Genomic DNA, 25,122 nt, shown 5'->3' with positions numbered 1-25,122 from the left:
ACTTGGGAGGGGAGGAGAGGGGAGGGCCCTCAGTGGGGTATAATGCCACAGAGTACACTCTCCAAAGCAGCCGTTTTCTCCAGGGGAACTGATCTCTATAGTCTGGCAATCAGTTGTAATTCCAGGAAATCTTCAGGCTCCAACTGGAGATTAGCAACCCTAATAGGATCCCTAGCTAGATTAGAACAATTATGTTTCCAAAAGGGCAACAAACGCTAGCTTTTGTGCTATTAATTCCACTGCTGTTAATACGACTACAAACCAACAATCATATGCTAATCAATTTCGGGGGGGGGGGGAGGAACTGGGAGGAACAGTACTGCATGCGCCTGCTTTTTAGTAAAAGTTCCCTACCCTTTGAAACCAGAATTCTTAGGAATAGGGCCAGCAACATCTGTCTTCCTTCCTCTTCTCTACATCTGTCCTCCTTCTCTTTTAAAAGTAGGCCCCTTTTGCTATTTTTTTTACAGCAGATACTATTTTATGATGAAGGAGTTATTCTTACTGACAAAAATGCATTACAAATTCCACTCCAGTGAAAGCAAAGCCAGGGTGTCAAGCAACCCTGCCAGCGTGGTGTAGTGGTTAAGAGCGGTGGACTCTAATCTGGAGAACCGGGTTTGATTCCCCACTCCTTCACATGAACGGCGGACTCCAATTTGGTGAACCGGGTTGGTTTCCCCTCTCCTCCACATGAAGCCACCTGGGTGACCTTGGGCTAGTCACAGCTCTCTCAGAACTCTCTCAGTGCCACCTACTTCACAAGGTGTTTGCTGTGAGGAGGGGAAGGGAAGGTGATTGTAAACCGGTTTGAGACTCGTTAAAGTTAGAGAAAAGTGGGGTATAAGAACCAACTCTTCTTCTTTAATGATGCTTTCTTACCACCAAATAGATAAGATTACAAATATGTCTTTTCGAACAGGCAGGGTTTTAACAGATTCTTGACAGCTAACACAGTTTAATTCAAATCATATAGTAATTTAGGACTTTATAAGATATAGGAGGGTAAAGGGTTACTTGTCCTACACAAAATGTTGCAAAGAGAGAGAAAGGGAGACCTCATCATCTTGGATGGCTACAAAAGTACAGAAATAATATTTAAAAAGTTACTCCGCTAATTTTAACTATGCTACAAGATAGCTACAGAATACCACTGTGACACATTTTGGATTGCTAAACTTCTAGAAACATGCTACGCTCAGCAAAAGTACAAAATTGCACGAAAGCCTGGGACCTGCTGGCACGCAACCACTTCTGCCGCTATAACCAAACGTATTTTTAACTTTTAAACCACTGTCCCCAACAACCAAGCCTTTCTCTTCTCAGCTAACTATCACACCAGGGAGAAAGGTCCTTGCCTAGTCCTTCACATGCCATGCTACCTTTTCACTTACAGGGGATTTTTAATGTAGGTTTTTTTTTTTTTTTTTTTAAATGTAGAGTTGACTCTGGCTAGTATTTGGATGAGAGACCTCCAAGGAATACCAGGACACGGAGGCAGGCTATGGCAAACCACCGCTGAATGTCTCTTGCCTTGAAAACCCTACAGGGTTGCTGTAAGTCAGCTGTGATTTGACGGCACTTTCTACCACCACCAAACACTGCTGCCCTGACCTGGATGTCCCAGGTTAGCCTGATTTCGTCAGATCTCAGAAGCTAAGCAGGGTCAGCCCCGGTTAGCACTTGGATAGGAGACCACCAAGGAAGTCCAGGGTCGCTATGCAGAGGAAGGCAATGGCAAATCACCTCGGTTAGTCTCTTGCCTTGAAAACCCTACGGGGTTGCTATAGGTCAGCTGGGACTTGATGACACTTTCCCCACCAATCCTTCACTGACTGTCTGAAGGAGTACAGCCCCCTTTCTAGCACCACCTGTCCAACACTGAGCCATTTTTTGAGCTCCTACTGGCTGGCACAACTAACTACTGTCATGCAATATGGGGGAAGAAAGCACCGGACTGGAGGGAAAAATTTACAAAACGAAATAAATAAAAGAGGACAACCTAACAATATGAGTGGGCCAGTTTCTAGAAATATTTGGGAAATAATGCAACATTGCGAGGAAAGCAAGAAAAGAGTTTATGCGCAAAGAAAAGAGGAACCCTAACATACGCGTATGCACATGGTAGCTTTTCACAAGCCTATTCTGCCTCCCGCAGCAAGGGTGGAAGGAGGACAACATACATTTATTTGTTTACTTCATTTATACCCCACTTTTCTCCCCAATGGGGACCCCAAGTGGCTTACAACAATTTCCTCTTTTCCATTTTTTAGTGGATCATCAATATGTAAACGCACATTCTCTATTCAGCTGTGATCTGCTCAGTGAGGCAACAGACTGATGGATAAAACCTTTTATCCAGGACGCTAGGTGTGAATTGGATAATCTGAGGTTACGTTTAGCAGGGGTGGATTTTAATATTACATTGGCCCTGTGACTTGCTCAACGAGGCTGGAGACAGATGGATAAAGCCTTTTATTCAGGAATCTGCCTCTGAACTGGATAATCTGAGGGTTCTTTTAGCAGGGGTAGCTTTTAATACTACATTGGCAGTCGCCAAATTTCTTTCCCAGTCAATTAAGATTAAAAAAATACTAATTTCCTTATGGGTTATTTAGATAGTTCCTGGGGTTTTCCCCCCCTTTTTTATTTTGGTCTCAGTCTGACATTGTTCAGGGCCGAATTGGCCATATCAACAGTATAATTAAAGTATTAAAGTATATTACATTGGCAGTTGCCAAGTTCCCCCCCCCCCCAGTTAATTAAGATTGAAAATGATTAATTCTCTATTGTTTATCCAAATATATATATATATATATATTTCCTTTCTTTTAGTTTTAGTCTTAGTGTGACACTGTTCAGAACTGAATTGGCTGTATGAGCAGTACCATTAAAGTAAAGTATATGTAAATGCTTGGTCAATTTTAATGGGAGAGTACAGATCTGGGCTTCTTCTTGGCCACTTCTTCTCCATGCTGGGGCTCTGTAATCTATTTATTTTGGAGGAGGAAGGTCCCAGACTCTTCTGTCAACAGTTGCAAAGTTCTGCCCAAATTACTAAGTAGTCCAACTAGCAGTATGATGTGTATACAGATAAAGAATACTCCAGTTTATCCCAACAAACCAAATAGTCCAGTGCAGAAGATAACCTGGTCTGTTAACATGCAATTAAAAAACTAGAAAAGCAGAGCAGCTGGATGCAGCTGTTTATCTTTTGCGGCCTCGTCACCTCCTCCTCCTTCCTCTGCTCCATTTAATCCTCACAACAAACCTGTGAGGTAGGTTAGGCTTAGAGTGCATGAGTGGTCCAAGGTCACCCAGTTGAGCTTCCATGGCAGAGTGGAGATTCAAACCCATGTCTCCCAGATCCTACTCTGACACTCTTACGTGTTTGTTCATGTGCCCATCTGCATAGGTATGTTTGTCCAATGCCCATGGCTTTTATATTACAATTCTTATAAAGTTTTGTACTTAACTTATTAAAAGCTTAACAATCTTTGCAATAAAGCCTAGCTGGTCTAGTAGCATGCTCTGAGAGTGTTCCCTCCTCTTCTGTTCACTTCCTTCAAACAAATAACACAATTGATTGTGTTTCAATGGTCATGTGTGAAGGGACGACAATCAGTGTAACACGAGATGTCACCCTTAATTCCAAAGGACTAACGTTTATAAGATTACTTATTAAAATAAGCCAATGTGTCCTGGAACAGCAAAAAAAAAATAAGTAGCCACAGAACGTAAATAGAAGCTCAAAGCTAGTTTCAAACTTCTTCACTTTTTTTTGGCTGTGGCCCAAAAAAACACTTCAGACAAAAGTCTGTGGTGTTTCCACAGATCCAGCGTCATATTCTCACTTCCAGGAAAGAGGTTTCTCTCTTCATAACTTCACCAGTTTGTGGGCTGATCTCATTCAAATGCGTTGTTACCATAAAGAAACCAGTTGTACTCATTGTGTTCAATTTCAGTTTGTTTTCCTTTACATTTATGTTCTCAAGCTCAGGGATTTCAAAATCTTTAAAGAATTAGAATTGAGAGGGGGAACCCCACAAATCATTTCTCTTCTGTCAAGTTTCAGTTTTCCAAGATGCTGATTGTTGAAGAGAGAAACAGTCATTCTCTGCACTCAGTTCCATTTCTTCTGCTCTTTTTTCTAGGGCTGCTGAACTTCCTGGAGGCGCCAGTTATGGAAACGGGCTCGAATACCTCCACTTGTGATCTCTATGAGCACGAAGGTTTAGCGCGTATCTTACTGCCTGTATTCTACGGCCTAATTTTCATAATAGGGATGCTTGGAAATGTACTTGCTCTCATCGTGGTGATCAAAAACAGGAAAAAAATCAATTCTACTACCCTTTACTCAACAAATCTTGTTGTGTCGGACATTCTTTTTACTACGGCTTTGCCTGCGAGAATCGCATATTATGCAAAGGGCTTCGACTGGCCCTTTGGAGAAGTACTCTGCAAACTCACTGCGCTCGTCTTCTACATCAACATTTATGCCGCTGTGAACTTCATGACGTGCTTGAGCATTGACAGGTTTGTGGCTGTGGTCCACCCGTTGCGCACCAGGATCAGGACAGTGAGATGTGCCACCTACATTTGTTGTTCAGTGTGGTTTCTGGTATTAGCCCAGACTCTCCCATTGGTTACACAATCCTTGTCACATGAAGAAGATAAAAGGAACACATGCATGGAATATCCAAACTTTGAAAAAATACCAAATCTCCCTTGGATGCTTCTTGGTGCCTGCTTACTTGGATACATAATTCCCCTTGGGGTTACACTAGTTTGTTATTCTAAAATTGTTTATAAACTCTATAAAAATGCAAAAAAAAATCCACTTGCTGAAAAATCAGGGACAAACAAAAAGGCCATTAATATGATTTTTTTCATCATTGTGGTCTTCATCGTTTGTCTCACTCCTTACCACGCTGCCATTATCAAACACATGATTACAAAGATTATATTTGGTAATCCTGAATGCAGGGATCAAAAACTCTTCCAGAAGACCCTCCATTACACGGTGTTACTGATGAATTTAAACTGCTGCTTGGATCCTCTAATCTATTTCTTTGCATGCAGAGGATACAAAAGAACAGTCATGAGAATCCTGAGACGACAAGGAAGCATATCATTATCAAGTGTTGCTCGAACAGGTCATGAAGAAAGCTCCCGTGATATTGGAGATGCTAACACGGCTACTGTTACAACAGCATTAAATGGGAAACGATGACTGAAAGGAACATTTGAAACATACCTCAAGACACTTGATTTTGTAAAAAAGTTTGTAACAGCAAAAGGCATGAACTACTCTTCTTTTAGGAAGCCAATGTTCTGGATCTCCCAAGAGCAGAGGAATGGACCACATACATCAGCAACATGCAACATGGACCACATATATCAGTAACAAGAAAAGGGAAATCAAATTCCTTGTTTTGTTTTAATTTGTATACTTCTCAAGAAAACAGTTGCATAGAGTGTTTTCACCCAAGATTACAGAACATCAATTTCTGTACATTTGCATTTCTGAATACTAGTAATGCAAGCCAGAGGGATGAATCACATTACAAACTGGTTCTCTTGACACACAGACAGATGGAAATGAAATTGGTTTTCTTTGAATGACTGGACTCCAGTACATACGTTTTACATCTGTCACAAAAGCAGGCGATAGATGCAAAGGCTGTATCTGAAAGGGAACTTTCAACAATACTTCCTTGTTGATAGGTAAAGAATGACATAAAATAATCACATAATTAGGAAAGACTGTTTGTTTTCAGGGGAAAGTACGCAGTTGTAGGTAATTTTCAACCGCTGGTCTGCAGCAGTCAAGCCATTTACTCCACAGCAGTCTTGTTGCCGTTTCTGTCTCTATCCCACAGTAAATACTTTTAGGACTGTACATTTTTGTTGTTATACTGTCAATCCATGCCAGCCTCTGGGCCAAACTGAGCCAAAACAAGAATGCTGTTGGGCCCACAAAATAAGTTAGCCCAATCTGCTAGTGATATCCAACCAGTCTTCAATGTTATAGCATGAGGGATGAATTACATGGTAGGCATGCACACAACCGACCACTTGTTTCATACAACACCCCTCTATGCCAAGAATATGTTTCATACTGGAAATAAACTAGGGTGGCCAGATCTGGGTTGGTAAATATCTGGAGATTTTTTTTTGGGGGGGGGGAAGCCTGAGGAGGGCTTTGGGGAGAGGTTTGGGGAAGGGGGGGACTTCAGTAGGGTATAATACCAAAGAGTCCACCTTCCAAAGCAGTCATTTTCTCCAGGTGAACTGATCTCTGTGGCCTGGACATCAGTTGTAATCCCAAGAGATCTCCAGCCACCACCTGGAGGTTGGCAACCCTAGCAATAAGCTGACCACATCAGCTGGACAGAGCTACCATCCTTTTATCCCTTAGAAGCTCCTTGATCAATTGATCTTGAGCAGCATATATCTAGTGTTGGAGGGATATAAGGACTGAAACAAATCTTGCCACTGACAATGTAGCCTTGGGGTCCCTGTCGCTTAGTAAAAAAGGCATTATGTCAGTCACAGAGGCATTGGATTTGTATATTAAAAGGGGGGAAATATAGTGCGATCGAAGTTCCTCGTAAAAGCGGCATTCCAAAAGGGCATGGGCTAATGTGTCAATAGAGCCAGAAGAGCAAGGGCAGATCCTGTCTGAGTATGGTATATTCAGAAATCTGCCCTGCATTACCATAGAAGGATTAGCATTCAATCTAGCCAAGCAAAAAGCTCTACAGAGACGAGGAGTTGTCAGATAATATGTATAGGCAGGCAGACCACGTGGAGGGGGTATTCCGAAGAACTGGGATGAACAGACGCGACGAGCACGAAAAGTAGTGCTGTTATAATCGAGCTCTTTAATGCGCTTTTTAATTTTGGCAAAAGCTTCAATTTTCCCAAGATCTGATATCATATCCTGCGAGAAGCCCAGCAACGCCAGTTTCTCATCTAAGATTTTTTGCCATGAGGATTTGAAAGGGTCATGCTTCAGAGAAGCTAGGAACCCCTCAGTGCTAAAGCACAGTTTAAGGTGGAGTTTAAAGGTGGCCAACCACGCCCTAGCTTCAAGTGACATTTGGCCAAACTCGGAACGAAGAGTAACGCCAGCAACACATCGAGGAGCATTTAGGAGTTTTCGTAAGAACTGAAGCAGTGGACGATCTATAGATTCATTGATGACTGTAATCCAGATGGCAACACCAAAGAGGATAATTGGGGTAATTTTCAGGTTAAAAACCTGAATAGCCCCTGGAATATATTTGCCACCTTTGGTGTGAAGGACAGAGCTACCAGAGGAAGTGGGAGCCAGAAACAGAGTATGACTGAGAAAGGGAATTCTTCCACAAATGAGGTGATTCATGGGAAACCACACTGTCAAAACCCAAACCGCCCCAACTTCTCTGCTTCTTAAAGATTAAAATGCCATGATATTTTGCTCCTTGTCAAACAATGGCCTTTTATGCAGGGACGTTTCCCCGTGGTCAACCCCACCGACTGCTTCAGGGCTTCCTTTAGATTATGCATACCTTTCCCGTCAGAGGTCGCCTCGCTCTCCCCACACGTTTTGCCCACGTTTTCCAGATGCTGTTTTAGCCAGAATGTGTAAAATGCAGGCAAAATGCGTGGGGAGAGCGAGGTGACCTCTGAAGGTCGGGAAAGATATGTATAATCAAAAGGAAGCTATGAAGCAATCGGCGGGGGTATCCATGGGGAAACGTCCCTGCATAAAAGGCCTATGTCTGAACACATCAGCTTTTAGTTGAAGTTTTTCTTCTTTCCTTTTTAATAATGCTTTGTTCCTTTGTATCCTAATCCTAGAACTTTAAATTGCTTTGTGTGTGTGTGTGTGTGTGTGTGTGCGTGTGTGTGTGTGTGTGTGTTAAGTGCCGTCAAGTCGCTTCCGACTCATGGCGACCCTATGAATGAAAGTCCTCCAAAATGTCCTATCTTTGACAGCCTTGCTCAGATCTTGCAAACTGAAGGCTGTGGCTTCTTTTATTGAGTCAATCCATCTCTTGTTGGGTCTTCCTCTTTACCTGCTGCCCTCAACTTTTCCTATCATGACGGTCTTTTCCAGTGACTCTTGTCGTCTCATGACATGACCAAAATACGATAGCCTCAGTTTAGTCATTTTAGCTTCTAGGGTCAGTTCAGGCCTGATTTGATCTAGAACCCACTGATTTGTTTTTTTGGCAGCCCACGGAATCCGTAACATTCTCCTCCAACACCACATTTCAAAGGAATCTATTTTCTTCCTGTGTGTGTGTGTGTGTGTGTGTGTGTGTGTGTGTAGTGAAATTATTTCCTTTTTCAGAACCAGGTGGCTGTAGCATGCCTCAGGACAGGATTTCTTTCTTAAAAAAAAATACTGACCATATGAATAGCCAATTGTGGTCTAACAGAAGCTAAACACTTGATTGACACGGAGGTCAGGGATTCTGCAGAGTCAAAAAGGAGGAGCGAACCTATGAAATCCCTGTGGGATCCAAAAGTATAAAAAATGCAGAGAGGGTATTTCACAAAATGTGGAATGGTAAATAAGTTTTTTACACGTTGAACTAAATATTTAAAAACTTCTCCGGTAGGTGAAATGAAAGAGACAGAACAATGGCTGAGGTGAAGGCTATTACTAAATATTTTTCCATACAAATAACATGGCAGAAAGCTTAGAATTTGGTTTTTAAAGGTTTTCAATCTTAGAAACCTAGAAGCAATGCTGAGTGGGACGGTGCATAGAGTGCGTTTTGGACTATTCTGAAGTGCCAAACTACTGAGTCTGGAAATTTTGATGTACTGGCACGTGATTGGTCAGTCGACCGTATTAATAAATTTGAGTGAGTTTTGGAACTGTGATACTTCTAGAGACATAGAGTATGTTCAATTATGGGAGTTCTCTACATTGGGCTGCTGCTTGTGTAAATGCAGAACAGTGGTTCGAGTTCAAACTAGAACAAGGACAACCGTGAATGCTCCCACCATCTTCCATGCAAGTTTCCCGTTTTAAGAACTTTGTGTTTTCTTTGCCGTGCCTTTTGCCCGTTTCTAGACTTTGACGCTTGAGACAAGAAGTGCTGGTTATATGTCTGTAAAAACCTTATAAATATCTACTCAAAGTATACAAAAGTGCATATAGCACAATAAAACAAAATACTAACAAAAGCAACATTTGTTCGGCTGTTTTACACTTCCTCAGTTTTCCCAGACGTTTTGCGGTTACCTGAAAATCAAGAAAAGCTGGGGCTACAAAAACAATTTTAAGGCACCAATCATGGATGGCACTTCGTCACAACAGGCCTATCAAACTGACAGAGTTTGGCATAATAAAGGACTTCAGAAGTGGCTTGTTTGTGTCAGGATTTCTACCAATGCTATTAGATTTAAATGAAAAAGTGAACCAAGCTGGTCAACCTAAAATGCAATGAAAGAAATCCGGAATGACATGAAAGAGCTGTTACTTGTGCTCCCATAGGCAGTTGCAGAGGAAGGGCAGATCAGTAACCACAAAATAAACATTAGAAGATCCACTAGGGTTGCCAGCCCGCCCCCCCTTCCTGGACATCAGAGAGGGAGGGGGAGGGTTGCCAACTGCCAGGTAGTAGCAGGAGATTTCCTGCTAATTCAACTGATCTCCAGCCGATAGAGATCAGATCACCTGGAGAAAAATGGCCGCTTTGGCAATTGAACTCTATGGCATTGAAGTCCCTCCCCAAACCCCGCCCTCTTCCGGCTCCGCCCCAAAAATCTCCCACCAGTGGCGAAGACGGACCTGGCAACCCTAGGGAGGGGGGATCTTACTAGGATTAAAATGAGGCCTAGGCCTCGATGCCTCCTGCATGGTGGTGTCACTTCCGGAAGTGACGTCATCGCACAGGGTGAGACACTCTGGTACTTAGGCAAAAACTCTATGGCAGAAGTTGTTTCTACCGCAGAGTTTTGCCCAAATACCAGAGTGTCTCCCCTATCATCGTCGCCTGTGTGATGACTTTACTTCCGAAAGTGACGCCATCACGCTGGCAACATCGAGGCCTAGGCCTCATTTTAAGCCTGGTAAGACACACCCACACACACACCCCGCCGGCCAGCTGGATGGAGTTGTGGGAAGGAGGCGCTAAGCAGGGAATCCTCCGCCGGGGTCTAGCAACCCTAAGATCCACAAATTTCAAACCTTGTTTTCACAACTGCAGCTGGGGAGAGGGCTGGTCCACAAAAAGCTAAACTGAATTAGTTTCTTTTCTGCCCATTATGAAAGAAGGCTGGTCCTTCCTCTTCTGAATGAAAGCTCTGCAACCCTGAGCCTTGTGCCAAGCCAGAAAGCTCTAGATCTCACCCTAGTTCTCATCCCCCCTAAAATCACATGATGTGGTCTCCAGCCTTTTTTTATTCCTACCTCACCACCATCATTACCTCATTAAATTTTGCAGGAAATGTGGTTGTTTTGCTACTGGGAGGCAGCAGACTTCTTGCCTCCCAGTATTCACGGATTTGGCCATTTGTGGTGATCCTGGGAATGGATCCTTCGCAAAGGGAGAGGGTCTGCTGCACTTTCAGGTTTTGCTATTACTGCCCAACAATGAGTACCCTCTCCAAAAGGCTAGAAAGAGTTGCCAACATAACACAGAAGTTTAAACTGTTCACGCTGTTCATACTGTTGTTTGTGCTGGCAAGGCATTAGAATACGGAGCATGGGTTGGCCGCAAAGTTCTGACGTCTCAAAGCAATGCCTCATGATCCCCTTCTGTTGTTTCACAACAGGTAAAAAAGAAGAAGTAAGCCTGGTGACTAATCTGGCAATGCTCATAACATTAAGAATGGCCTGAAAAGGCAGAGAGGGAGGGGAGGGAGGGAAAAGGGGGTGAGGGGAGAGAGTCATCAAGTCACAGCTGACATATGGCGACCCCATAGAGTTTTCAAGGCAAGAGATGTTCAGAGGTGGTTTGCCTTTGCCTGCCTCCATGTGGGCAGAGAGAGCTCTGAGAGAACTCTGATTGGCCCAAGGTCACCCAGCAGTAGGGTTGCCAGGTCCCTCTTTGCCACTGGTGGGAGGTTTTGGGAGCGGAGCCTGAGGAGGGCAGGGTTTGGGGAGGGACTTCGATGCCATAGAGTCCAATCGCCAAAGCGGCCATTTTTCTCCAGGTGAACTGATCTCTATCGGCTGGAGATCAGTTTAAATAGCAGATCTCCAGCTACTACCTGGAGGTTGGTGGCACGGAGGCTCAAAAATACAACACCACACTGGAGAATCACAAAAATCAATATATGTAGTAATACCGGGCATTAATTCATGCCAAACCAAAAAATACAACCATCTTACAACAATAGTAATATACATATCTCAAGGAGACCAAACAAAAATTCCTGAAGCGGGCGGGAAACAAAACTTTTCTTCAACTTTAACTCCGGCACAGGTGTTTTCACTTATTGTAACTACCTTGAGGTTGGCAACACTACCCAGCAGGCTTCATGTGGAGCAGTGGGGAATCAAACCCAGTTCTAAAGATTAGAGACTGCTGCTCTTAACCACTACAACATGGTGGCTCTTGAAAAGGCAGAGAAATACCTTATTCCAGAAATCTGTGCTATATTTAAATGTGATCATATTTAAAGGTGATCATGTGATGTTACAGTTGAGCAATCAGCAATCATATTAACTGAATATGTTAATCCTAGAATCCTTTACCTAAATGCGGTATTGCTGCACTTTCATCCCCTTCCTCCTCCAAAGAGCTGACAGCAATGTACATATTCCTCCCTTCTTTCGTTTTATTTGTCCCATCAACCCGAAGTCACCCAATAAGCTACACTGCTCAGCCCAGATCAGACCTCAAACTTCCCAATTCTAGCCAGGCACTCCGGTTATTACACTGCATAGGTTTTCCAGAATCAATATGAAAAGACCTCTCACACAGAAAATCAATATATTGAATTCTCAACATGGCTCCATCTGTGGATACTTAAATCCAGAGACTGGGGCCATGAACAAAGACTGATATTTCTACACACTTGAAAAAAGCTGTAGGTTTGTAGAAAAATCTGAAACCTTAAAAAAAAAAAAACCACCCGGGAGGGGGAGTTAACACACCTCCAAATAATAGAAGCAGTGTCTGTACTTTTAAGAAAGGAAATCTCAGTGCTTCTTGTGGGGGTTGCTAAGCAACCACAACAGTATTGCCAGCTTTGGTTTCGGTCAGTAAAAGGCAGAGGAGGGGCAGGGCCCTTTGCAGGTCTGTTTGGCCTTTGAGGGACGATATATCAGGGCTAGGCCCAGCAGCAACTTCTAGACTTGCTAGCACATTATTTATATGACTCACCCTCCGTAAGTCCTTGCAGGCCCCCACTTGTACTAATCTGAAGAAGAAAAATATTCCTGCACCATAGTTTTTATTTACTATTTAGTGCTAGGCCTACCATTAGTGCTAACATTAAACCAATGGCAGTACTGCTCTGGAGAGCTAGGCCCTGCCTCTGCGTAAGAATAATGGAGTTAGCAAAGGCACAAATAGTGTACACAATGTTAAATTGTGGAACTCCCTACCCCAGGATGTGGTGATGGCTGCCAACTGGAAGGCTTTAAGAGGGGAGTGGACATGTTCATGGAGGAGGCTATTCATGGCTACTAGTCAAAATGGATGCTAGTCACGATGCATACCTATTCTCTCCAGAATCAGAGGAGCATGCCTATTACATTAGGTGCTTTGGAACACAGGCAGGACAATGCTGCTGCAGTCATTCCTAGAGGCACCTGGTTGGCCACTGTGTGAACAGACTGCTGGAGTTGATGGGCCTTGGTCTGATCCGGCATGGCCTTTCTTATGTTCTTATGCAGGATTTCACCCAGAACCTTTTCACTGTCTCCTTTACTCCCCTTCATTCATTTTTGAGCTTCCAAGACCAGTGAAACACTGCAGCAATCTGAAATGGATGTTGGCTCTGCCCCCTTGCCTGGGACAAGATGGAGGTTTATCATTGATATTCTGACTACTGTTTATGTACCTGTTGTGCTCTCTCTCTCTCTCTCTCTCTCTCTCTCTCTCTCTCTCTCTCTCTCTCTCTCTCTCTCTCTCTCTCTCTCTCTCTCTCTATATATATATATATATATATGTATGTATGTATGTATGTATGTATGTATGTATGTGTTCATGTTACATGTGTGTGTTGTAATCATGTAAGAATGATCAAAACTGCAACTAATTCGGTGAGCTTAAAGGTCTGCTTTTTCTTATCTATCAGCTCCCTATGCAAAACTGCTTTTGAAACTGAGGAGGCTTTCAAACTCAGTTGGCGATGCGTCACTGGACAGTTCTCAGGGGAAAAAAATAATCCCTTGAACTCACCTAAAGTAGGAATCCATCTGCCATGATGAATTTGATCTAAATATCTACACTATAAACTTCCAGACAATAAGAGCGATAACACATTTTCCCCCCCTCGCAAAAAAAAATAAATTTCAGTTGAAAGGGTGATGAAATTCTATGCCTCCTCCTCCACACATACTTGTTTTGAGTAAGCAAAATCAAAGGCAATCCACATCTGCACGTGCTGTGTACTCTAAAAGGGTTGCTATGGTAACTGTAGCCACAACATGTGGTTGGTATTTTGAAATGCTTTCTCAGAAGAGCCTGAAGATACCATCCTTTCACAAGGTGATACTAATCAGAAGCAAACAAGAAAAGGAAACAAAGATGCTGCTGAAGCTGAACAGATAATATGCTTGCAAAACGTGCTAGCGCTCAAGGCTGCCTCTTGCCAACTTAACTGGGTTACCGACTTGTTTGGTAACGGCTAGGGGAAGAGCACTGACTGGAAGTGATCCCTGGGCTTACAGTGTACATTCAGTACTACTGCACTGTAACTTGACGCAACTTCCACGTTGTGTGCGCATTCTAAATACTGGAACACATTCCTCCCCAGCATGGGGAGCATGGACAGCATGCACAGACAGCATGGAACAGTAAATTCACTGTGAAGGTTCCTTCTACTTGAAGATGAACAAGACACCCTGCCATGCTTGGGTATTCCTCCTTCCCGGAACCCATGGAAATAATTTTGCCCTTTCCAACCCCAATGGGGAAGAAGTATCCACCACTTTTATTTTGGAGACTTCCATAGCTTTCTGTTGACTCCACAATGTGTGTGGAGTCCACAATTGTAGACCTTTCTGGACTTTTTTTTGGGGGGGGGGGAGAAAATATTATCACCTTAACTGTAATTATTGGGCAACAGTAACAATTGGGCAATAGGAACAAAAAAAGGCAATAAATAAAGGATTACGGAGAATGAGACTGTCTGGATAACTGGATTGGCAGATAATCACTCTCCCCGGTAGAAGTTAACATCATAGTAAACCCAGGACCCCTCCCTCTGACTCTGGATGAGGTGGTGGTGGTGGTGGAGGAGGAGTTGGTTTTTATATGACGACTTTCTCTACCACTTAAGGAAGAATCAAACCGGCTTGCAATCACCTTCCCTTCTCCTTCCCACAACAGACACCTTGTGAGGTAGGTAGGGCTGAGAGAGCTCTAAGAGAACTGTGACTAGCCCAAGGTCACCCAGCTGACTTCATGTGTAGAAGTGAGGAAACCAACCCGATTCACCAGATTAGTCCACCGCTCATGTGGAGGAGTGTGGAATCAAACCCGGTTCTCCAGATTAGAGTCCACCGCTCCAAACCACTACACCACGCTGGCTCTCTTAATCCTCAAGTAATCTCAATGTTTGAGTCTCGCTTAAGCAAAGGAAGGCCTGCAGATGGGTGCCTAGAAATGGGAAATCTTCTGATGGGAAGCAAAACAGATGGAGTTGGCCCAAATTGGTCAGTACCTGGAAGAGAACTGGACTGAGAGGCCACTCCCCTTGGTTCAGTCACCTCTATCTACTCAATCATTTAATGGGCTGCTGAAGTATTCTGCACTGAGGGACTATATTTCTTCACCTGGTTCATGAGAAGCACTGATTCTTGTTGTAAACTCCTAAACTTTGTGCTTCCCTGCTGGTTCATGCAGATTTTGACCATAGCGCTGTCCTTCCTTACAGAATCATCAAGTGTTGAAATTAATTCCGGAAATGAATCATAACCAAATGGATGGCCCTGAGTTCCAGAAAGTAGGTACTTCAAATGGCTTCCTTCTGAGAACAGCTTTTCCACACGTGGCCTGGCAATAAACGTGTCCCTCGATTGGAAAGGATGACATCCACTGAGATCTCTAGGGTGGCTGCCACCCATAGCAACTTGCTTTTCAGAAGATGATTCTCAGCTGTCCACCATTTGGGGTCTTTCTTCAGATGCTGACTTACTTCCGATCCAAGATGTTTCTTGAGTGTGATAAGATTCTGATAAGAGGCAGGCAACGACAAACCACCTCTGAACATCTCTCGCCTTGGCAACCATATGGGGTCGCCGCAAGTCAGCTGTGACTTGAGAGCAATAACAACAACAAGGAAGAGTCCACTGCAGAGTCTGGGAAGGGGCTCAAAGCCAACAGACTGTATTGATAGCAGCAATCATGCAGCCCAGTGACTGAGCCAGGTACATGAGAAATGTGGTCCTTGCTGAGTAAACTAGATTCACTACTTCAATTAAATCCTTTATCCTTGCGAGCAATTCACCGGTGGAGCATCAGACTGAGAGGCCATCCTTACCTCTGTCTGGGCACCCAGGGTGAACCAGTTTCACTCCTCACTGACGCCCTTGCTCACAGTTCTCTTCTCCTTGTATTTCTCTCAGCCATGCCCTCTTTCCCAAAGGCACTCTACACCATACCCCCTCCAGCACAGAGGTAAGCACCTGCCCTCCTTCACAGGCTTTATAGCACTGGTTCCCAACCAGGGGTCCGTGGACCCCCAGGGGTCCGCGAGAACTAAATTAAGGTCCGCGAAACAAAGTTATAAACCCATAATAAATTAATATTTTCAATTAAAAGTTCTCTATTATAAAAATATATATATTCAAATATTATTCTAAGTTTAATGTTTAACTAACAGTTATGATTAAAGTTTATTTTCAAATTCTCGGAATTTTTATTTTGAACCTTGGGGTCCCTGCACCGAACAAAGAAGTCCTAGTGGTCCCTGGTCAAAAAAGGGTTGGGAACCACTGCTTTATAGAATCATAGAGGTGGAAGGGACCATCAGGGTCATCTAGTCCAACCCACTGCACAGTGCAGGGAATTCAAAACTACCTCCCCCCCACACACACACCCAGTGACCCTTACTCCACACCCAGATGATGGCCAAAAAAACAAAACAGAACAACCCTCCAGGATCCCTGGCCAATCTGGCCTGGAGGAAAATTTCTCCTTCAAACCTGTCTGCTCCATCCCCTTCCCTACCACCTCAGGGCTTCTTGTGAAAGTCTCTAAATTGTGGGGGCAGCTTCTGCCTCTCTGTTGGTGCATCACTTCTGGCCCAGCCATGTTGACTGCCAGCTTGGCTGAAATAAATGACAGGCCAGTGCCTAACACCCGCGGGATCATTCCCTGCCCACAGCCCTGCCTGGTAGAAGGAAGAGTTTGCCTTGGGCATAATCTATAAACGCTCCCAGATGACAAATGATCTGAAAAGCATTAACCTGACTTTTTGGGAAATGTGTCAGAAAGCTACTTTGTGAGAGAAACAGTGATCTGTAAGTCCCTGAGTGCCCTGGGCGAACAGGTTGCTGAGGCAGGGGTGAAGATGGATGCCCCTTGTCTCACTATTACGGAAACCATCAACTTGGAAAAGACACCAAGGTGAAGGGCATGGACTTGAGCTGAAAATGCCCTTTCATAACATGAACCTGGGGAAGCATCAATAGGGAAGAAAAATAGGGGCATGAATGTAAGTTTCTATCAGGTCAATAAACTCTCCGTTTGGGTTGTCTTTTGTAAGGGAAAATATGGTACCTGAAACACTACCAGAGCAAAATCACTATATATATTCTAGTAAATAATTATCCATCTTACAAAGCTATGTATGCTGGTTTTGATATGTACATCCTTTCGGGTTGTCTTTTGAACAGGAAAATATGGTACCTGAAACACTACCAAAGCATAATCACTGTGTATATCCTAGTAAATAATTGTCCATCTTAGAAAGCTACGTATGCCAGTTTTGATGCGTACATCAGGTCTGCCCAATACCGCAAAAACAAAGGAGCTACAAAACACCCACCAGGCCACAATACTTGACAGGGAGTTAATTTGGGTAGGCAGCCCTGGTGCAGCAAATGTTCGGCACTTTAACGCACAACAGACTATGGAACCCAAGAATAAAACCAGTGTTTATTAGTCCTCAAATGTAGCAGGCCTTTTCAACTTGTGACCCACTTAGCCAGACATATTCCACAGTCTATTTACAGTCGCCTAACAGGCAGCTGACAATATTCCCCTGCCTTTTTTGTTTGTTTTGGTCTCCTGTTTGTGGGCAGCTAGTAGGGGTGGGGACAATGTTTAGCAAGTGCCTGATGAGCTGTCTCTAGTCTGCTGGATCACATCTTCAAGTCTGATACCCTGGAAAACCTCTCCTTTATCAGAATTGGCATAGTACAGATGCCATCATGGTTGTACTGCACAACTGTTTTATGATTATACTAGATACTGAACTGCAGAGGGCACTACTGTTGCATTAATAACTCGAGCTTTTCAAAGGCAGAAGCAAGTGCTATTTAAACACCAGCCTCTCATCAATAAGTAATCCGGGTTCAAAATAAGCCAGTGAAAATCCCTAAAGGGTATTTTCAAACAAGCAAGTGAGAAACACCTTCTTTCCATTTAATTCATCCAAGGTAATGGCCCAAAAATAATCAAATAGTTCCAGTTAATGGGAGAGACAAGAAGAGTGGGAACACTGAGAGTGGGAACACTGAGAGTTTTCTCCCCACAAACAAGGATTCTAAACCAGGGTTAAGGGCCTAACTACACATTATGGGCAAAAATGCACGGTCGCTTTAGCCTCCTTTATTCCCTGCTTCAGCCAGGATTCAGCCAGGATCGAACGCATGTGTTTTGCCGAACCTGGGTTCGATCCTGGCTGAATCCTGGCTGAAACAGGGAATAAAGGAGGCTAAAGCGACCGTGCATTTTTGCCCTATGTTTTCTCCAGGGATGTCCCTGGGAATCAAGAGGTACTTTCTAAAGTTCTGGGGTTCCCAGGCATGTGTGGGTCTGAGTCAGACTAGGCTCACGGATAGGGTTGCCAGGTCCCTCTTCACCACCAGCGGGAGGTTTTTGGGGCAGAGCCTGAGGAGGGCGGGGTTTGAGGAGGGAAGGGACTTCAATGCCATAGAGCCCAATTGCCAAAGCGGCCATTTTTTCCAGGCGAACTGATCTCTGTCGGCTGGAGATCAGTTGTAATTGCGGGAGATCTCCAGCTAGTACCTGGAGGTTGGCAACCCTACCCATGGAGAGGGAGGATTTCGAACTCCTCCCACCCGTGCTCTGTTTCTGTACTCAAAAAACACATGAACACATGAAGCTGCCTTCTACTGAATCAGACCCTTGGTCCATCAAAGTCAGTATTGTCCACTCAGTGGCTCTCCAGGGTCTCAGGCAGAGGTCTTGCACATTACCTACTTGCCTAGTCCCTTTAACTGGAGATGCCAGGGATTGAACCTGGGACCTTCTGCATGCCAAGCAGATGCTCTACCACTGAGCCACTGCAATGCACTGAGGTCCCCACAAGTGTTCAGGGGCAGAGGGGACCCTCAGAACAGCAAAAAGGAGTTGGCACAGGGAAGGGAAAATTGTTGAGAATCCTCCCCATCACCCCACTGGTGGAAAATTACTACTGGCTCCAACCCTTTATGAAACTGAAACTTCAAAACTACACAGAATAGTTTAAAGTTACGTTTTCAGTTAAGTTAGATCTCCACCTGTCCTGTATGAAAACCCATGGAAGTATGTAGATAGATTAGAGAGCCAGAAGCATTACCAAGTTTAAAAGCTACTGTTTTTACTGAAAAGGAAGGCGACCCTAAATATAAGATGACACCTTCCCACCACCAAAACATTCTTTTACTGGACATAACTGTAACTTGTATGCAAATGTAAGATGATGAACCCCCTTTTTTGATGGCATACCTGGGGGGGGGGAAGTCTTACATTGGAATAAATACTGTATTTGTTCCACCAGGTTTGTGCTCCCTACGCCTGTTATCTGCACGCTTTCTAAAACTGTCTGCTTTTACTTGCCCACTACAGACTCCAACTGCTCCCTTTTGGGCTTTGCTTGTAAAGGAAATATGTTACAGCAAAATAAAGGGTGAACCAACCAGGCAGCCATTGCCATGATGGATAATGTATTTCTTTCTAACAGTAAACTGTTAATAAAACCTGTATTAGAATGCTACCAAAATAACTTATATGGGTTGGCTGGGAAATCTAGGACGAGGAAATGACAACTGCCCTTGAAAAATTTTAATGCAGAACATGGAGGGGAAAAGAATGACTTCCGAATCGGGGTAATTTTTGCAAATAGGTGTGTCAGCATCTAAAGCAATTCCTCTCTTTTGGAAATTTTATAAGTGGTATAGTGTAGTGGTCAGAGTATTGACTAGAATGTGGGATACCCAGGTCCAAACCCTCCACTCTGCCATAGAAGCTTGCTGGGTGACCTTTGACCACTCACACTGGACTCTGATCTGGAGAACTGGGTTCGATTCCCCACTCCTCCACTAGAGCAGCAGATGCTAATCTGGTGAACTGGATTTGTTTTCCCTCTCCTACACCAAAAGCCAGATGGGTGACCTTGGGTTAGCCACAGCTCTCTTAGAGCTCTCTCTCCACCTACCTCACAGGGTGTCTGCTGTGGGGAGGGGAAGGGAAGGTGATTGTAAGCTGGTTTGATTCTGCCTTAAGTGGTAGAGAAAGTCGTCATATAAAAACCAACTCATCGTCTTCACACACTTATAGCCTCACCTACCCACAGACTTGTTATAAGGATAAAACGGAGAGAAGGAGAACAATGAAAGCTGCTTTGGGTCCCCATTGGGGCAAAGATGGGGTATAAAATTAGTAAGTAAGTAAGTAAATAAGCGCTTTAAGATGAGAATTACATCTTTGCCTGTTCAAAAAGCATTGGCCCAAACAGGCTTCATTTCCCCTCAACCTCCTTATTGACTAGGATCATTTATATGGTCGATTCAGGAAGTACTGTGTGATGGTCAGCTAACTGCAGATGCCTTATACCGGTCTGAGAACCCTGACTGACAGAGAGGGTTCAAAAATAATTCTACTGATGACCTGGGAAAATGGCAGCTAGGAAGGAAGGTGGGGAGGAGTGGAGAAGGAGAAGAGTGAAGGACTGAGGAGGATCCTGACATAGGGAAGTGAAACAAGTAGTCCTTCCTTAAGGGACATAGCTCCTTGGAAAAGGGGGCGACCCCTATCAAGTGTTAAAGAAGGCAAATTGGAACCCGTGTGTATGTTCCTGCCTCCACAGACTTTAGAAATTTTGTATCCAATAAGCTTATGCCTGTTTAACTAAGGAGTGACAGCCAAGTGTTCTCTCTCAACAGTTACAAACACTTGTCGGTAGAACAAAACAGCTACATTTTTGTAACAAGCTATCTGTTGCATATAGTTATACGAAGTTTCTCTCATCCTTGTTGCCTTGTCACCTGCCAAGTTTAAAACTGAAACCTCCCTGGCATTCTGACTTGACCATTTCCTCGTAAGAACGAAATAGAACAGTTTATGTGTTGTGAATAGCAGCCTCTCATGTGCCATCTTCAACACAGGGTTTTCCAGTTCCTCGGCATCCTAGGCTGCATCACAATACATCTACATACACTTTAACATACACTAGAGGGGACAGAGAAGCAAAGAAGAAAAAGGAACTGCTCGGTTAAGTGAAAGAGGAAGTGGGGAATCATCATATACAGCCACATTCTAAATTTTCTCTCAGCGACGTCAAGCAAGCAGCCAACCCTGATTTGGTAAGTAACATCATTACATTGCCATGTTTATTTTGAGATCCACAAATGGAGAATTAAACAGCCACAAGGAAAATATTGGTGAAGAAGCAACAGGTCAGGAGACCAATGGCTACAAACGGCTTTGAAAAAGTGAACATTCTTGGCAATGAAGTCAATTTTTCTGTCAAATATTTAGGCCCTTCAAAAGCATTCAGCAGAAGCAAAAACTGAAGAATGTGAACACTTGTTAGGAAGAAGACATACACTGCTGCACTCAAAGAGCTTTGGAGACCAAGCACCCAATTTAGATCACGTCTGTGGTGGAGTTATGTAATTTTTTTTGTTTTGTTTTAGTGGTCAGTTAAATGTTGTGTCCAACTCTTCTCTTCTCTGGGAAGGGACATTCAGCTCACTCAAGAACATGGCTGGTGGTGATTGATGGTGGTTCAGGATTCTGTACTTCTGTACAGGATTCTGTACTTCCTGGAACTTCGCAGAGACATATCTTCCAACAGAGGCCTACAGGATCATTTGAGAATTACTCATCATGAATACATAGAAACCTGCCATAATTCTTGGATGTGTTTTTTAATGCCTACTTTGTACAGATCCTCCTGTTCTCACACAAATGTGCTACTCAATCCCCCTTCTCTCTTTATTTGTCAATTCTCTCTCAGTTCTCACATACACTTAACTAAATGTATTCTCTCTCCTTTTTTCATATACCGTTCAGTCCCCACAATTAACACAATGACAACTAATCCACACAAATAATTTGGCATCGCTACTAATCCTTAATCCCAGCAGTGAGATATATAAAAGAGGGGAGAACAGTCAGATTTGAGTTCTGTAGCACCTTAGAGATCAACAAGATTTTCAGGATATACACTTTAGAGAGACAAAGACAAAGCTTCCTTCATCTGATACAAGTAGTAAAAGGAGGGAGTTTCTTTGGCTCAGAAGCCAAAATACAAGTAAAAGGGGGATTTCCACAGTAGTCTAGTTCAGCATCATAGAAAAAGAAACCCCCTATTCTCATTTACATCCATCAAGCAAATCATTTGTTGATTATATCAAGCATGTTTATTTCAGTACAATTCTTCAACCGTATAATGGCATCTTATGTACTTTTTTAAAAGTGATTTACAGTGAAATCCTAAGAAGAGTTATGCCCTTCTCAGTTCATTGAAGTCACTGTACTTAAAAGGGTGCAATTATGGCACTATTAAAAGACTCAAGCTACAGGAAACCACAATTTTGCAAACAAAATGAAGGATTTTGTCAGATGATATATAGGAAAAGTAGAAGATGCAAGTTTACTATGCTATGTACAAGATATTAAGGTAAACAAATACAGCCAATCAGAATACTAGTTTCAATATGATATTTCCTGGGTGTAAAGGAGACTTCTATTTTAGTACACGGAAGTTATTACCGAGACAAGAAACCAAATCTTTTACAGATCTTGGACTACAAAGGCATCTCTAGAAGAGCTGCACTGTGAAGAAAGGTAAGAAATGTGACCAGCTGTCCATCTCCATCAATTAATCTTTTATCAATTAATCTCTTGTGAATTTATCTTCTTAAAGATTTAATTTCTAAAGTTACAGAAAAAAATACAGCCAGCACATTCACGAACTCTCAATACTCAAAGTCCAGTATCGTAAATTAAGTTAATTTTAGTGCTACATGGAACTGTAAAAAATTCTTGCTATATTTATCAAATAAGTGGGAAAGAGGCTAAGAGGGGTGGAAACTAGGAACGTAAAGGCAATTTCTGTAAGAAAGGGAGCAGAACTGCTTCCTCCTGCCTGAAATAATTAATAAATTACATACTGGCTTATTTTAACGCACAAGGGGGGGAATATAGAAAAATGACAGCAATGATTTCAAAAAAATGAACAGATTTCTTTTGCAGATTTAAATAAATGAAAGTACTCCCAAACCCAGGAAGAAACTAGATACAGCTAGGATCCAAAGATCTATTTTAGGTGCACTAAAGGGTTTTTAATTTTGCCTGTTTCTCTTTGGACAGAAGACCCCTATCCTTACCACAATCTGCTTTTGACAGTTTTTATAACTCCCGCAATACCATATCATGTGCCACAAGTTAGTGTTGTACAAGAGGCACAAGCCCAAAGCCTTCTTTGATGTACATCTCATGTGCGGCATGGTTCTTTACACACCCACCTCTTGTAGCAGCTTTAATAGTAAGAACAAAATTAATTTGTCTGGTGTTTAAAGATATACCATCCTACTTTTAAACTTCTGGATGCGGGTCTCTGTGGATCTTTTAATTACTTACTTCATTTATACCTCACATGTCTCTGGAATGGGAGCCCAAAGTGGCGTATAGCATTCTCCCCATCTCTATTTGATCCTCACAACAATCCTGTGAGGGAGGTTAGGCTGAGTGTGTGAGAACGGCCCAAGGTCAACCAGCAGGCAATCCCCCCCCCCAAAAAATTACCTGATCTTTAGAAGTCAAAAGGTAGGCCATTTCACCCAACAAGTTTTCAGAGCAGAGGGGTAATTCAAACTTGGGTGTACCAGATCCTAATCCAGCAGGCTAACCATTACATCACACTGGCTCTTGGGACATGTCATTTAATTTCATCGTAAAGATGATGGCAATTAAAACTAAACAAGTGGGGATGAGCAAAGAACTTGTGGAGCCAGAAGGCAGCTATGTCCGTTGGGGGGGGGGGAGGTGGGCCCGGTGGCGAGGAGACCGGGAGCTACTGCAGGCCTGGCAGCAGCGGCAGCCGTGGAGGACTGCCTAGCTTCAGTGGCAGTTCAAGAGATGTTGGTGGGAATGTGGGCCCCACAGCAGCAACAATGCTGGGAGCTGCAGTGGGCCCAGCAGTGGTTATGGAGGGCTGCCCAGTGTCAGCAGCAGCCACAGAGGGCCGCCTGATGCTGATGTCGCTGTGGCCAGCCCCTCTGGATCCACCAGACCGGGCGAGGACATGGGCAGAGATGCCTTCGCCTTCAGACAGCACTACTGCCAACAGCTCCTATGGGGGCGGAAATGGGGGAGGAAGCCTGGGGCCCAACTATGGATGGAAGGGTTGTCAGGTCCCTCTTCGCCACCAGTGGGAGGTTTGGGGTTCGAAGCCTGGGGAGGGCAGGGTTTGGGGAGGGGAGGGACTTCAATGCCACAGAGACCAATTGCCAAAGCAGCCATTTTCTCCAGGGAAACGGATCTATATTGGCCGGAGATCAGTTGTAATAGCAGATCTCCAGCTAGTACCTGGAGACTGGAAGAGATCCAAACAGCACTCACAAGGTAATATAGTTATAAAAGTTTATAAAAGTGCAGGTAAGTGCAAAAGGTGAGCATATATACAAACAAAAATCAAAAAGATACGCGTCCTGGCACCTTCTCGCTGTGGCCCTTGCCTCAGACATCTTCCGTCCAGCTACCTAGAAGAACAGGAAAGTCTATTATAGACAATACATATTGATGTACCTAATCCACAGGACATTCATACTCTTTGTTGTATTTTATACCATGCTGGATTAATTTTGCAATTCTTGTTAGAAAATTTGTACGTGTATCTTTTTGATTTTTGTTTGTATATATGCTCACCTTTTGAACTTACCTGCACTTTTATAAACTTATCTCTTAACTATATTACCTTGTGAGTGCTGTTTGGATCTCTTCCATTATCCGTACAGCACTGAGCCTTTATTCCCCTTAGTACCTGGAGACTGGCAATCCTAGCAGATGGCTCACTGCCAGAAGCTTCTCCAAACGCGGAGGTGGAGGGGAACACTTGAGTTCTGCGTCAACCGAGGAGGTAGATGCGCTGCTCTGCACTTGCACAGACAACACTCTTGAAATTGGGGGGCATTAAACCCAAAGTTGACAAATTCTTCTGCAAACCTGGGGAGTCTCCCAAGTTTGCAGAACTGTTTTTAGTCAGTGTGGGTCCAATCCTTGGATTTAAGTTTCCACAGACTGGCCCACACTTGAGTATTACATTATAAGATTAAACCACCAGCAAACTAGCAACCCCTTAACAGATCTTTGATAGATCCAATTATCCAATTACAGAAGCTAAGCACTTTCCTTGCTAATTACTATAAGTGGGTGAAAATGCTCAGGCCTTGCGTGCCCATGATCTAAAGGACAAACTCGCTCAGGAAAATGAACAGCAATTCAAGGTTATGAACACCCACTAATTTGGTGGCCCGAGCTG

At 43.5% G+C, this 25,122-nt stretch overlaps 2 protein-coding genes across 2 annotated transcripts in view; one reads left to right on the top strand and one right to left on the bottom strand.

Moving 5' to 3' along the window:
• The window catches only part of UBAC2 (UBA domain containing 2), a 92,053-nt gene that overhangs the window by 49,034 nt on the left and 17,897 nt on the right, over positions 1-25,122 (bottom strand). The window lies entirely within an intron of this gene.
• Positions 4,085-5,233, top strand: GPR183 (G protein-coupled receptor 183). The gene has a single exon (XM_056861935.1). The coding sequence runs from the start codon at positions 4,085-4,087 to the stop codon at positions 5,231-5,233; it is 1,149 nt and encodes a 382-aa protein (XP_056717913.1).

This window comes from Euleptes europaea, chromosome 16 (genome assembly GCF_029931775.1).
Source record: "Euleptes europaea isolate rEulEur1 chromosome 16, rEulEur1.hap1, whole genome shotgun sequence".
In the NCBI taxonomy this organism is placed as follows: domain Eukaryota; kingdom Metazoa; phylum Chordata; class Lepidosauria; order Squamata; family Sphaerodactylidae; genus Euleptes; species Euleptes europaea.
Note: the sequence above shows the minus strand (reverse complement) of the source record. Positions and strands in the feature narration are given on the sequence as shown.